Consider the following 13,853-nt stretch of genomic DNA (forward strand, 5'->3'; position numbering starts at 1 on the left):
ATCATACGAGGAAGACAATCCCTGCCAAAAATCCAACATCACTAGTTTTTAATAATACAATGGGAATAACCCCTCAGAACATATGTAATTATGGGAATGAGTCATTCTGATGGCATCATGTAACCACATTCATGGGGATTTGACAAAGATGAGGCCACATAAAACTCAAAATTATTTCATTTCAGCCCTGGTAAGGAAGAGGAGCTGAGGCCACATAGCAGAGGAGATGGACAATGATCTGTGACCCTGTTGTCCTGGCTGGTTGTGGCCAGGATAGAATGAGAAAAAGCTAAAGATTGAAATGGGGGGATGTATCAACAACAGAGGAAAAGCTGTGAGTCATGGAGCAACAAAACATCAGTTTAGTGGAGCAAAATATCTGATTTGCACGTTAGCAAATACACAATAAGCAGCTGCAGCCTCAGGGATGCTGCAAGTTCAACACCAACTGCTGGCCCCAGTGCTGGAATTTGGGTCAGGGCATATGTGAGAGGGAGGAAAGAGCCACAGCAAGGTGCTGCTTTGAAAGCAGGTCCCACACATTATCAGCAGGATCTTTTCTTATGACACAAAATGCAGGCTCGTAGCCCACCCCAATGTCTGGTAAAGGGCCTGAGCCCTCCCTCCAACACTTCCAACCTGGGAATTCAGCACCCAACTCCAGGGCATCCCCAAGACAAGCTCTCCCTGCCACAACCTCCTGCCCAAAGCTGGCTGGGTCTGTTCCCTCGCAGAAAGAGACGGCGACTTTCTGGCTGCTCCCCAAGATGTCTTGCTAACAATAAAGAGGGAGTTTTCTTAAGGGAAAGGAAGAAAGAGTTGGGGAGAGCAGAGCAAAAGTATTACTCAACTATTTAGTCTAAAATTTTGAAAATCAAAAGGCTCTTCTGACAGATTGATATCGACTCTAATAGAAAACACACTTGTCCCGGGAAAACTCTTCTACATGAGCCTCGAGTCTGATAGCTTAAACAATTATCTACAATTTGGAATTGATTTTTTATAGCCACATCAATGTGTACTTTTTCAATGCCCAAGGCACAGATAATTCTATTAAGAGAAAAACCAGAACGTGTAGGCTTAAGCCAAACAGCCTCCAACTCCAGACTCAGTCTTACAAAACATGTCCCAAGGCCTGACTCATCGTGGCTCCCTTGTACAGCAGGGACTCTACACCTCACAGCAAAACGCTGAAAATCATTAGGAGAACAAAATCCCAGCAGCTCTGTTATTGTTCTGGGTTTAAAGGAGCATTAGCAGCACCAGAAGGACATTGCTCTGCTCCTAATAAGTGTTTGGGAAGGATGGGCCAGAGCTGTGTTTTGGGTAAGTATTCCCCAAGGTGCTGAGCTTGGCCCTAGCCCAAGCTCTGCTATCAATTAACACAGTTTCAGTTCGGCTTTGTTCATTTCCCCTAGGTGAGGAGCATTCAAACTGCTATTACAGTCTGGCAGTGACAGGGATGTGGGCTTTGGACACAGACCTTGCACAGATTTGATCTGTTAATGCACCATCCAGCAGTTCTTCACCCGCACATGGAAACACGCAGCGTTGTTATTGCAAATTTCTAAAATTCTTTGCCAGTAACCCAGAAAGAACAGCCCCGTGTGCCTGTAAACACCCAGCAGCACTGCATTGTGCTCGAGCCTCTGCTGTGGCAGTGTCCCTCTGGCTGTCCCAGTGTCCCACAAGCAGTCCCAGTGTCCCACAAGCAGTCCCAGTGTCCCATGAGCAGCCCCAGTGTCACACCAGCATCCCCAGCGTCCCTCTGGCTGTCCCAGTGTCTCACCAGCAGTCCCAATGCCACTCTGGCTGTCCCAGTGTCCCTCTGGCTGTCCCAGTGTCCCACCAGCCACCCCAAAGTCCCTCTGGCAGCCCCAGTGTCACACCAGCCACCCGAGTGTCCCTCTGGCTGTCCCAGTATCTGTCTGGCTGCCCCAGTGACCCTCTGACAGCCCAAATGTCCCTCTGGCAGCCCCAGTGTCACACCAGCCACCCCAGTGTCCCTCTGGCTGTCCCAGTGTCCCATGAGCATCCCCAGTGTCACACCAGCATCCCCAGTGTCCCACCCGCATCCCCAGTGTCACACCAGCAGTCCCAGTGTCACATCCCCATCCCCAGTGTCCCACCAGCAGTCCCAGTGTCCCACGAGCAGTCCCAGTGTCACATCCCCATCCCCAGTGTCACACCCGCATCCCCAGTGTCCCACCAGCAGTCCCAGTGTCCCACCAGCCACCCCAGTGTCACACCAGCAGTCCCAGTGTCACACCAGCAGCCACACTGTCACACCGGCCACCTCAGTGTCCCACCAGCAGTCCCAGTGTCCCACCAGCCACCCCAGTGTCACACCAGCAGTCCCAGTGTCACACCCGCATCCCCAGTGTCACACCAGCAGTCCCAGTGTCACACCAGCCACCCCAGTGTCCCACCAGCAGTCCCAGTGTCACACTGGCCACCCCAGTGTCCCACCAGCAGTCCCAGTGTCCCACCAGCAGCCCCCATCCATCAGCCAGAGGCAGGGAGCGCTCCTGCCGCTCTCCCGAACGATTCCCGTGATGTGTCACTGAACAAACCCCACTTCCCGAACAATGGGGGCTCCCGTGCCAGCGCCCCCGCCGGGCCTTCCAACCACCCCGCGGCCCCGGGCCGGACCCGGCCAGACCGCGGCGCTCCGGGCCGGCACCGCCGCTCCGGAGACGGGCAGTGACACGGAGCACAGCGCCACAGATCACAGGAGCCCAGGGCACGAAGGGGACACGGGGGACACAGGGGGACACAAAGGGACCCGGGGGCCGGGCAGGCCGCGCCGACGTTGCCGTGGCAACCGGGCCCGGGGGTGCCGCCTGCGCCTGCGCCGCCCCGCGGCGGCTCCCGGAAACGCGTCAGGCGCTGCTGCGCGCCGGAAGTGCCGCGCGCGTGTGTCCGCGGCCCGGACCGAGCGCTCCGGGCCTGTCCCGGCACCGGAACCCGCACCCACACCGATACCGGCACCGGAACCCGCACCCGCACCGATACCGGCACCGGAACCCGCACCCGCACCGATACCGGCACCGGAACCCGCATCCACACCGACACAGGCCCCCGCACCGACACCGGCACTCACACCGGCACCGGCACCATGGTGAAACCGCGCTACAAGGGCCGCTGCTCCATCAACCCCTCCCGCGCCAGCACCAACCCCGGTACGGGGAGGCCGCGGGCCGGGCGGGCTGGGCCGGACCGGAGCGGACCGAACGGAACCGGGGCTGATGTTCTCTTGTCTCCGCAGATCGCATCGGGGGCGAGGGAGGGAACAACATGCGGGACCGAGCGACCATCCGGCGCCTCAACATGTACCGGCAGAAGGAGCGCAGGTGAGCGGCCCGGCCCGCGGGGCAGCTGCGGCCTGGCCTGGCCGCGATCCCGGTACCGGCCGGGCAGGGCCGCGCCGGGGACAGCCCACAGAACGCCTCGGGGCTGTACTGGGAAGGAAAGATACATTACTTAATAAAAATTCTCGTTTTACAGTAGGAAATTACTGCAAAAATTCTTTGCTGTGAGGGTGGGCATGCCCTGGCACAGGGTGCCCAGAGCAGCTGTGGCACAGGGATCCCTGGCAGTGCCCAAGGCCAGGCTGGACATTGGGGCTGGAGCACCTGGGACAGTGGAAGGTGTCCCTGCCATGGCAGGGGTGGCACTGGATGCGGTTTAAGGTCCCTTCCAGCCCAAAGCCTTCATTGATAGGTTATGATACTGTCACATTATGATCTGATTTGTGATAGGTTCATGTGCCAGCTGAAGTTCTAATGCCTCTAACAGCTTCTGTGCCTTTCCTGAGGCTGCTGCACCCTGCAGACACTCACATGATGAATTTGAACTGAAACACATGTGTTTTATCCTGTATCAGAAATTCTTGTTCATTCAGCCTTCATTTCTAGTACATCAAGTTTTGGTTACTGCCATTTTTATCACTATGTCTAAACCATTATTTTGGACTATTGGTAGCTGTTTTGTCATATGGAAACTTTCTAAGTCACTCTGTGGTGGGCTCTGTAACCCTGTGAGCTTGGGAGCCTGATCCCAGGCTTGGTCCTGAGCCTGATCCCAGGCCTGATCCTGAGCCTGATCCCAGGCCTGATCCCGAGCCTGATCCCAAGCTTGGTCCTGAGCCTGATCCCAGGCCTGATCCTGAGCCTGATCCTGATCCCAAGCCTGATCCTAGGCCTGATCCTGACCCCAAGCCTGATCCCGAGTCTGATCCCAGGCCTGATCCTGAGTCTGATCCTGAACTCTCAGCAGCCCAGTGATATACCAGGGATACCGCTGGGAAACACTTGATGCATCTGCCTGGCGAGACCCAAACCACACAGAATTCCTGAATTCAGCTCAAAATCTCCCCCAAAACTCCTGAAGAGCCTCAGTTCCCTCAGCATCTCCACAGAGGGTCCCCCTGTTCCCCTCTGTGCCACACAGAGATCCATGGCAGGGGAGCAGCACCCACGTGTCTGTGCCATGGCAGTTCTGAGAGCCCTGTTTCACATCACCTTGTTTGGTTTCTTTGGCCAAATTTCCCACTGTTTGGGGAGCAGATGGGCAAGAGGGATTTTGAGGCATTGCTGAGTTCAAACCAGGTCTCATCTTGCAAATCCTGTGTGGGTGAGTCCTGCAGAGCTGGTTCAAAGGCTTTGTGAGAGAACTGAGTGGGATTTGCCAGAGAACAGCACTGGTGCCTTTTGCAGCCCCAGGAGCCCTTCTTGGGCTGTCACAAGCTGCTGCAGGGAGGGTCTGGCCAGGCTGGAGTGACACCAAGGGCTGTGACTGCCATCACTGCCACTCAGGGCTGGTTAACTCACCCCCATGGGATGCATGGCAGCATTTACCAGCTGCAGGGGAAGGGTCCCTCTGCATTCTGTGCCTCTGCTTCTGGCCTGGCACACACAAGGGCTGGAGGGGTCACTGCTGCCCTTTGTGCACTGACATGTCTTCATTTGTCCCTTAGGAACAAACGTGGCAAAATCATCAAACCTCTGCAGTTTCAGTCAACTGTGGCACCAGGCACTGTTGCAAGAGTGGAACCAAATATCAAATGGTTTGGTGAGTTTTGTCCAACTTCCAGACTCAGCAAGCTTCAAAAGTGTTGAATTCAGTGTGATGCAAGGTGTTTGTTTCAGAATGGTGTTCTGAGAGCTGTGTGGGAAGGTGAAGGACCCCTGCTGCTCTTGTTGCCTTTTTGGGGCTACCTAAAAACAGAGGCCAGACAAAATTGAGGCAATAAAAATCAGTTCTATTTATTGAAGGGCCTTCAGGTACATTTAGGGCAGACAGAGTCCCCCAGGGGCTGCACCCAAAATGGACAAGGGGTCACAGGTTTCACACTTTTATAATTTTGGTCCATTTGCATATTGGGGGTTCATCTTCCAATTCCAGCTCCAGCTAATGAAGTCATTGACCCCAAGTTTGCTGCCCCCAGCTCCCTTCTGTTTCCATCTCTGGGGCCTGAGGCAGTGAGGTGTCCTTGATTGCCAGGCCTGGAGAGGAATTGTTGTGTCTGCCCAAAATGGGGAAGCAGCAGCTCACACTGTGTGTGGAGTGTGGAGTTCTACACTGAAGAACTGCAGGATTACAAACAGATGGAAAATAGAAAAGCTGAAATCCTAAGGCATCATTGCCACCCTTTGCCTGTACCTGTGCTTTGGGGCTTTGCTTTCCCTAAGGGGGGTTGTTTTGGCTCCTGTTTTGTTCCCCATGGTTTGCCCATGTGTATGGCTGTTAAATGTCCTCGAGATACTTTTAAAATTTCCTATAAATGGTGGGAAAGAAAGACATTGGCTGCCTCTTTGGGGTTGGTCTCAAGTAAGACCCTTTTGGTTTTCACTGGTATTTTTGTTCCCAGATGGGAAGTTCATGTTTTATTAGTGTCCCCAGTTGGAGCAGCTGAGATCAGGAAAGGCCAGGTGTGATGTTTGTTTCTTACACTCAGGAAATACTCGTGTGATCAAGCAATCATCCCTGCAGAAATTCCAGGAGGAGATGGAGACTGTGATGAAGGATCCTTACAGGGTGATCATGAAGCAGAAGAAGTTGCCCATGTCCCTGTTCCACGACAGGATCAAACCACACGTGGGTATCCCTGCCTGTGCAGGTGTGTGCACACCTGTGAGCAGCTCTGCTGGCCCTGCTCAGTCTGGGAAACACTGGCTCCTGCAAGGGGCAGCTGTAGTGCATTCCTTGGGGAAGGATGGTTCTGATTCCTTGTCACTGTGGCCATCAAGTGTAAGGGCAAAGAAAGATACATTATTTAATAAAAATTCTTATTTTCCAATAGGAAATTACCCCAAAAATTCTTTCTTGTGAGGGTGGGCAGGCCCTGGCACAGGGATCCCTGGATCCCTGGCAGTGCCCAAGGCCAGGCTGGACAGGGCTTGGAGCCACCTGGGACAGTGGGAGGTGTCCCTGCCATGGCAGAGGGTGACACTGGGTGGGCTTTAAAGTCCTTTCCAGCCCAGAGCCTTCATTGATAGGTTATGATACTGTCACATTATGATCTGATTTGTGATAGGTTCATGTGCCAGCTGAAGTTCTAATACCTCTAACAGCTTCTGTGCCTTTCCTGAGGCTGCTGCACCCTGCAGACACTCACATGATGAATTTGAACTGAAACACATGTGTTTTATCCTGTATCAGAAATTCTTGTTCATTCAGCCTTCATTTCTAGTACATCAAGTTTTAGTTACTGCCATTTTTTTTCACTGTGTCTAAACCATTATTTTGGACTATTGGTAGCTGTTTTGTCATATGGAAACTTTCTAAGTTCATGTCATAAGAACAGTATTTAAATTAGGAAAAAGGTTGTGTTAAAACATGCATTACAAAAACAAATTGCTCCTTTCAGCCAGGGACTGTTTGCTGTTCCAAGACAAGCTGGCTTTCATTGCAAGCTTTAAAATCTAGTTTTGATTGTAATTATCCCTGACAAAAATCTGAGGATTTGGCGAGATTTGTGCTCTTGTTAGAAAAACAAGCAGTGATCAAAGATAGCAGCTGAATTTTCATCACGGTGCTTGTAATTGCATTTGACACCATTTATGGTGGGAGAACTGAAGCATGGTTCGTTGGCAAGTGCAGAATGTTTTGTTGCTTATTAAGTATCCACTCTTGTGTTTCTCAAAGCTTGAAGTGGAAAACTCAAACATTGTTAAGGAAGTGCCTGTCACTTGTTAGAGGCTGCCAGGGCTGTGTTGAACTTGGGGCTCCTTCCCTGTGTGTCACGAGAAATGGGAAAAAAATGGTGCTTGGGGTTTGTTTTTTTTTAACCAACCTGTTTTTCCTCAGACCTCCAGAGTTCACATTCTTGACACAGAAACATTTGAAACAACATTTGGCCCCAAATCACAAAGGAAGAGACCAACTCTGTCTGCAAGTGATGTGCAGTCTCTGGTGGAGAATGCTGAGGCCTCGTCAGAGTCTTATGACCAGGGCAAGGACCGAGACCTGGTGACAGAGGACACTGGTGTAAGGTGACTGGAAAGGAAAATGATTCATTGTATACATGTATGAAAAGCCAGCCTTGTTTTTAAAGAAGGATCTGGTACCTCCATCAATGCTGTTACTGTGTGAGAAGGAAGGAAAAGGAGATTAGCTGAATGTGGGATTTTGGCTAAATACCAACTGGTACTTGGGCTTTGTCCCCTCTTTTGTCTGTAAACGGTTTAAGAGAAGAGAAGAAGATCCTGACCCTGTATCTGTGGTGCTGATGTTTCTGGTGGTGTTTTCTAGGGATGAAGCACAAGAGGAAATCTTTAAGAAAGGACAGTCCAAAAGAATCTGGGGTGAGCTCTACAAGGTAAATGGCATTTGGGGTTTGTAGCAGTCACATCTGTCAGCCTTTACACAGTTAGGGGCTTCAACACAGCACTGAAATCCTGTACAGCAACAATGACAAAAACTCAAAAAGAGTAGATTTTAATTTCTAAATCTCTGCCTGACTGAGCTTGATTCTTGAGCTCTTGTCCTACAGAAACAAACATTCTTAAAATGCGTGATCTAGAAGAGGACTGGCAGAGTGAAAGTGTAAGTTTCTCTTGGATTCCTGGGTCTTCACCACAAGTAGAAGAGTCATGTTCCCTTAAGTTTCTTTAGGCTGAAAACATCTGGCATGTTGATGGGGTCATCCTGGGAGAGCTCTGACCCTCAATTCTCCATGAGCCACCATGGCTGCCAGAGAAATGGAGACTGAGTGAATTGGGGTGGCATGAGCAGTTTGTGTGCTCTCAGTGACTCTTAGGTGTGAAATTGCTTGACTTTTTGCTCTGAATTTCTGAATGTAGCTTAAGACCTTTTCATTTGGATCTAAAAGCACTGGGAATGGTTGAGCAAAACAGATTTCAGTAAGAGGCTGCCAAAACTGCAGGAAAAAGCTGTGAAACAAATTCACTTGGCTTGAAACAAGTCATAAAATGACAGCTCCCTGCTGTAGTTGCTTCGTGGACTAACAGCAGGTTCCTGCTTGGTTGTGTGTTTCATATTGGTCCAGAAAACATCCTTTATAACCTGATCCATTATGAAATGGTAGAAGGGAGTTGTTGCTGAATGGAGGATGAACACTGGGGGTTTGTGTGCTACAGCACTTTAGTTTTCCCATGTGGGTGTTGTGTTTTCTTTTCCTGGTGCATAAGAACAGGTAGAAGTCATTCAGCTGTCCAGGCTGAATTTGGAGAGAAGAGAGTAGAGCATCAGTGGATGTTAGTCTGAACTTCACTACTCTGTGGGGAACTAGCAGTTTGGGAAGGATACAAGGTTTTTAAATTAATGATGTAGTTTCAAATATGACTAGTTTTCATTTGGGAGGTACAGATATCTTGCTTTCTGCAAAATCTATTACTTCTGTGTGTTTTTTTTTTTATTTTTCAGGTGATTGACTCATCAGATGTTGTTGTTCAAGTTCTTGATGCCCGAGATCCCATGGGCACTCGCTCCCCTCATGTGGAATCCTACCTTAAAAAGGAGAAGCCTTGGAAACATCTCATTTTCGTCCTGAACAAATGTGATCTCATTCCTACCTGGGCCACTGTAAGCACAGTCCTGCCTGTTATTCTGTGGACCTTCTTTGTTCCTGTTGTGCTGGAGCTCTGTGCCAGTCCCCATGCTGGTCTGGAAGGGCGTACTGCAACTGGGGTGCTGGGAGTTCTCTGCTTGCCTGCAGTAAAAGTAACAATTACCATGTAAATCTGTCCAAGTTTGGCCAAGTTGAGCAACACACGCCAGCCACAAATTCCCTACTTCCTCTGTCTGGATTTAACAGTTCAGCTGTTGTCTCCAGAGTGTGCTAAATGTTAGTCTGCCTAGGATCCATATCCACCCCAGCTGGTTTGCTTTATGTCATTAAACTAATGAGTTTTAGCTAGCAGTGAAGGCGTTTTTGGGAAATTGTTTGTCTTTAATACAAACAATACTCAGGGCTTTTAGCTGTTGGGCTGGGGAAGTGCTTCAAAGGTTCTTCCCTAGCAATGCTCATGGCCAGTTGCAGTTGTGAGCCCAGTGCAGAGGCTGTGTCCTCCTCTCTGAGCACAGAGTGTCACTGTCCAGCCCCACTCTCTAACCCAGTCCTCTTTGCCTCTCCAGAAGCGCTGGGTTGCTGTGCTTTCCCAGGAGTATCCAACACTTGCTTTCCATGCCAGCCTCACAAACCCATTCGGCAAAGGTGCTTTCATACAGCTCCTCAGGCAGTTTGGAAAGGTACAAAACAGTTTTGGGGATCTGTGGTTGGTTTGGGGGGTTACTGTGTGTGTCTTTTGCTTTGTTAGCGTTTGGGGTTCAGGACTGCAGAGGTAATTCTGTCCCTTACTCCAAGATGTGAAAGAATCTGTCATTTCTCACCAGTTACACTCTGACAAGAAGCAGATCAGTGTGGGATTCATTGGTTACCCCAACGTTGGCAAGAGCTCAGTGATCAATACCCTGCGCTCCAAGAAGGTCTGCAGCGTGGCCCCCATTGCAGGGGAAACAAAGGTAGGGACATCCCAGTGCTAAAGATACAAATGTGGTCATGTGAAATCAGCCTGATGACCTTGTCAGGTTCTGCACTGACCTGCACAGGCTGTGTGACCCTGAGGAGGGGCTCATGGACAGTCCCTGCTCTGAGGCCCTGCTCTGGCAGCATTCCCAAATTCCCACCCTGCCGTACTGCAGGGCTGTGATGGGAATGCTCAGCTGCCCTCACTCCCTGATCCAAATGCTGGGTCAGGCTCTGTTTCTCTGACTCTGGTCCTCAAAAATGAAGCAAGGCCTGTGTGGAGGTGCTGATGGGGAGCTGCTGGTCTCTTCCAGGTGTGGCAGTACATCACCTTGATGCGGCGGATCTTCCTCATCGACTGCCCCGGGGTGGTTTATCCATCAGGAGACTCAGAGACAGACATTGTGCTGAAGGGAGTGGTATGTGCCTGCACTGGGGGCTGGAAGGCTTTGCTTGTTTGCACTGTGATGGTGCCAGAGGGCTGATCCTCTACTGATGCTCTGCTGGGCTTTTTCAGGTTCAAGTTGAAAAGATTAAGAGCCCTGAAGACCATATTGTTGCTGTGCTGGAAAGAGCCAAAGCAGAGTACATCAGGAAGACATACAAAATTGATTCCTGGACGGATGCAGAAGACTTCCTTGAGAAACTTGCTGCTAGGACTGGAAAACTGCTAAAGGTGTGCCAGCTTCCTGTATTTGTGGGCTGGAAGAGCCTGTGGCCTGTTCTGAACATGGGAAATGGCAATGTTTCTGTTGCTCATGGGGCATGGGGGGGCTGTGTGCCCCACAAACATGGACATAAACCGTTCCTGTTTTTCTCAGGGTGGTGAGCCTGACTTGCAGACTGTGAGCAAGATGGTTCTCAATGACTGGCAGAGGGGCAGAATCCCTTTCTTTGTGATGCCACCAATGGCAGAACCAGATCAGCCAGGTCCCCAGGTAAGAATGTGATGCTTGTGCCTCCTCTTCCCTCATATTTGATTTTCCTAATGGTATTCACTGCTGCTTTTCCCAGAGTGCCATGAAACTTGGGCAGTGCATGTCCTGGCCTCTGCCCAAGCATGGTCCTTCATGTGAAACCTGAATTTGGTGAGGACCAGGTAGCAGTGCTCTTTACAGAGATGTCTGAGTCATTACTTCCAGAAACGTCAGTAATCATGTTGTCATCTTAGGCTTTTTCCAACAAGAGAAAATGGAAGTTGTTCCTGGAGATGGTGGGACAGCCTTTGGGGTTAATACATCCTGCTCTTCCTTGCAGCCTCCTGTGTTGGAAGCAGCTGTGACATCCAGCCAAGATATCACTGAGGAGAAAGTCTCTGAGTTGGTGGCACCAGGAGTGGAGCCAACAGAAGAGGGGAACAACACCAACAATGAAATCAGGCAGCTCATGTCCCACGTTCGGCAGAACTTCGGCAGGATTAACGTGGCACCTCAGTTCTCGGAAGAAGACCTGGTTCCTGTGGATGTGCCAGGTTTTGATGACACTGACAATGATTCTTCTGGAGAGGAGGAGCAACAGGAGGAGGAGGAAGAGGAGAATGAGGAACATCAGGTCCAGGATGAGGAGGAATTGCAGGTGGCACCAGGTGCTCAGGAGAGCTCTAAATCAGTTCTTAAGGCTTTGGAGGACAAGATTGCAAAATACAGAAAATTTTTGGATAAAGCCAAGGCCAAGAGATTCTCAGCAATAAGGTACCTGAATCTGTCCAATTCATTGCAGGGGGGGGAAGGGTTGATGAGGCTCTGCTGTAGATTGGCTCCATTTCTGACTTGCTTGATACACATAAGTTGCCACAGCTTATCTGGCTTAGCTATAAGGGTTGGGAATTGGGCCAAGTAGCAGTTTGTTTTTGAAAGATTATTCCAAGAGCTGCTATTTACCAGCAAATTAAAAATGTTCTCACTTTTGAAAATCTGGCTCCTAAACTATGGATTGGAGTTAGCATTATCTTGGTTATCTGCGCAGCAATACTGCATCCTTGGATCGCTCCTTGATGTTGGGTAATCCCAAGGCTGGATATACCTGGGTCTTTGTGCATGTGCAGTGAATCCTGGCCCATACAGCAGGCCCAGTTTTAGCAAAGCTCACCCACCAGCCTTGTGAGGAAGGAGATTTCAAGGTTTAAGTGCTACATTTTCTCTCTCATATAACACACAAGCGCAGTAACTCCAGCAACAAGGGTATTGCAATATTCTGGTGCAAAGACTGGCTTTGATGCTGACAGGGGACTGGGATCTGCTGGAGTCTGATGGCTTCTCAGAGGTGGTCACTGTTTGTGTAACAACAATCTTTTATTGCTGGTTTTATCTTCCATAGAATCCCCAAGCGACTCAGTGACCAAGTGTTTGCAAAATCCACGGGGAAGGCTGAAGAACCCAAAAAAACTGAAGACAGAGGTAAAACAAGATTAGTAGATGTTCTTAATCTACATTTGGAAATCTTACAAGACAGAGAAAAAAAATGGCATTAAGGGGAGAATCATCCACTGGATCCTGCGTGCAAGATCTTTTCCCCTAAAGCTACTTAAATCTGCCTTTAGCTGTCCCAAGGGTGCTGCTGACCTGGTGTAGCCTTCCTGTGGAACAGCTGGGTGTGTGATGGGAGATGTCCCTCTCAGGAGGGAAGACACAGTGAGGGCAAGTGTTGAGTTCCAGCAGCCTGGGCTCCAGGCAGGCTGCAGCCAGAACAGCCCTGGGTGTTATAGGAAGGAGTGGATGGGCTTTGGGATCTTATAAAAGCAGAGATACTTCAAGCTCTAAGGTTTTACTGAGTTGTCAGTTTGAGTAAAGGCACAATGAGGTGGGAGAGCCCTGTCCTGACAGGATTGTGGAATTCTCCCGGACTTGGATGGGACTGCAGCAACCTGCTGCTTGAGAGCAGTTTTCATGGTAATAGCTGTGAGGAACATTCATGTTGTTTTGGTAGAAGCTCTTAAATACAGCCAAGGGAATATGTTGCTCAAGGAGTTGAAATGGTGACCTCAGCCTGCAATTCTTCAAACAAATGAGTGTTCTGGAAGATACCAAGGGCATGATCTCTGCTGTTTGCAGGCACAGAGAAGAAAAGAAAGATTAAAGAAGTGGAAAGTGATGATGATGATGACCAGTCGGGTAAACAGCCTCGTAAGAAACTCACATCCAAAGAAGTAAGTGTGCTTTGCTGTAGTACAGCTGAGCAGGGAAATAAGGTGGCTTTTTTATCCTTGGCGATATCACTAACGAGCCTGGTGTCACTAAAGAGCTTTCAGATTTTGGGCATGAACAGAAGGGGAGTGAAAACAGAATTCTGTTATGAATGTTCTGTGATAACTTCTGTCACCCCCCTCTTACCTGACTATGCACACCAGATTGAATCTTGTGTCTTGCTGTAAAGACTGAAGCGGAGCTTTCTCCCGTAAGAGCAGGGCGGGTGGGTTCTGTACAGAGTCACATCAGTAACATTTTGTTTGAAATTATTTATTTTACTTAACGTGTGTGGAATGCAAAGTGAACACCATTGGAGAGTTGCAGACACTGAGGCTCTGGATGCTGGGGATTTGCTAATGTGTTTTGTGTTTGCAGAGGAGACGAGCCGAGAGGCAGCAGCGCTCCAAGAAAGTCGGAGTCCGGTATTATGAAACTCACAACGTGAAAAATAAGAATAAGAACAAGAAAAAAACTGGCTTGGAGGGACAAAGATCAAAGCACAAAAAATACAACCATAAGCAATAGCTGCTTATTCTATTAAATTTTACATAAAACAGCTCTAGTATGCGGTGGCTTTTTTTACTATAAAACTTGCGGTTCCTGTTCAAAGCCCAGTGTGACCGGTCTGTCCTGGCCCCAGGAGCAGCATCTCTCTCTTTGTTTCTGCATCATCTGAA

The 13,853-nt window shown here is 49.6% G+C and overlaps 1 protein-coding gene across 1 annotated transcript; it reads left to right on the plus strand.

Moving 5' to 3' along the window:
- The first annotated feature begins 2,908 nt into the window (after nt 1-2,908).
- On the plus strand, nt 2,909-13,716 carry GNL2 (G protein nucleolar 2). The gene is made up of 16 exons (XM_084222528.1): nt 2,909-3,182; nt 3,269-3,353; nt 4,979-5,073; nt 5,960-6,099; nt 7,312-7,496; nt 7,756-7,822; nt 8,890-9,048; nt 9,601-9,714; nt 9,859-9,987; nt 10,306-10,410; nt 10,509-10,667; nt 10,813-10,929; nt 11,249-11,682; nt 12,308-12,387; nt 13,042-13,136; nt 13,552-13,716. Exons 1-16 carry the CDS (start codon nt 3,119-3,121, stop codon nt 13,699-13,701), a joined length of 2,178 nt encoding a protein of 725 aa, XP_084078654.1. The 5' UTR covers nt 2,909-3,118; the 3' UTR covers nt 13,702-13,716.
- The last annotated feature ends 137 nt before the right edge of the window (nt 13,717-13,853 follow it).

This window comes from Fringilla coelebs (genome assembly GCF_963513975.1).
Source record: "Fringilla coelebs genome assembly, chromosome: 28".
Classification (NCBI taxonomy): Eukaryota; Metazoa; Chordata; class Aves; order Passeriformes; family Fringillidae; genus Fringilla; species Fringilla coelebs.

Bases quoted from the DNA above. Each gene is read 5' to 3' on its own strand.
- GNL2 (XM_084222528.1), top strand. From the start codon at position 3,119: ATGGTGAAACCGCGCTACAAGGGCCGCTGCTCCATCAACCCCTCCCGC. The intron at 3,183-3,268 runs GTACGGGGAGGC...TTGTCTCCGCAG, and splicing joins CCGCGCCAGCACCAACCCCG to ATCGCATCGGGGGCGAGGGA. The intron at 9,715-9,858 runs GTACAAAACAGT...ATTTCTCACCAG, and splicing joins TCCTCAGGCAGTTTGGAAAG to TTACACTCTGACAAGAAGCA.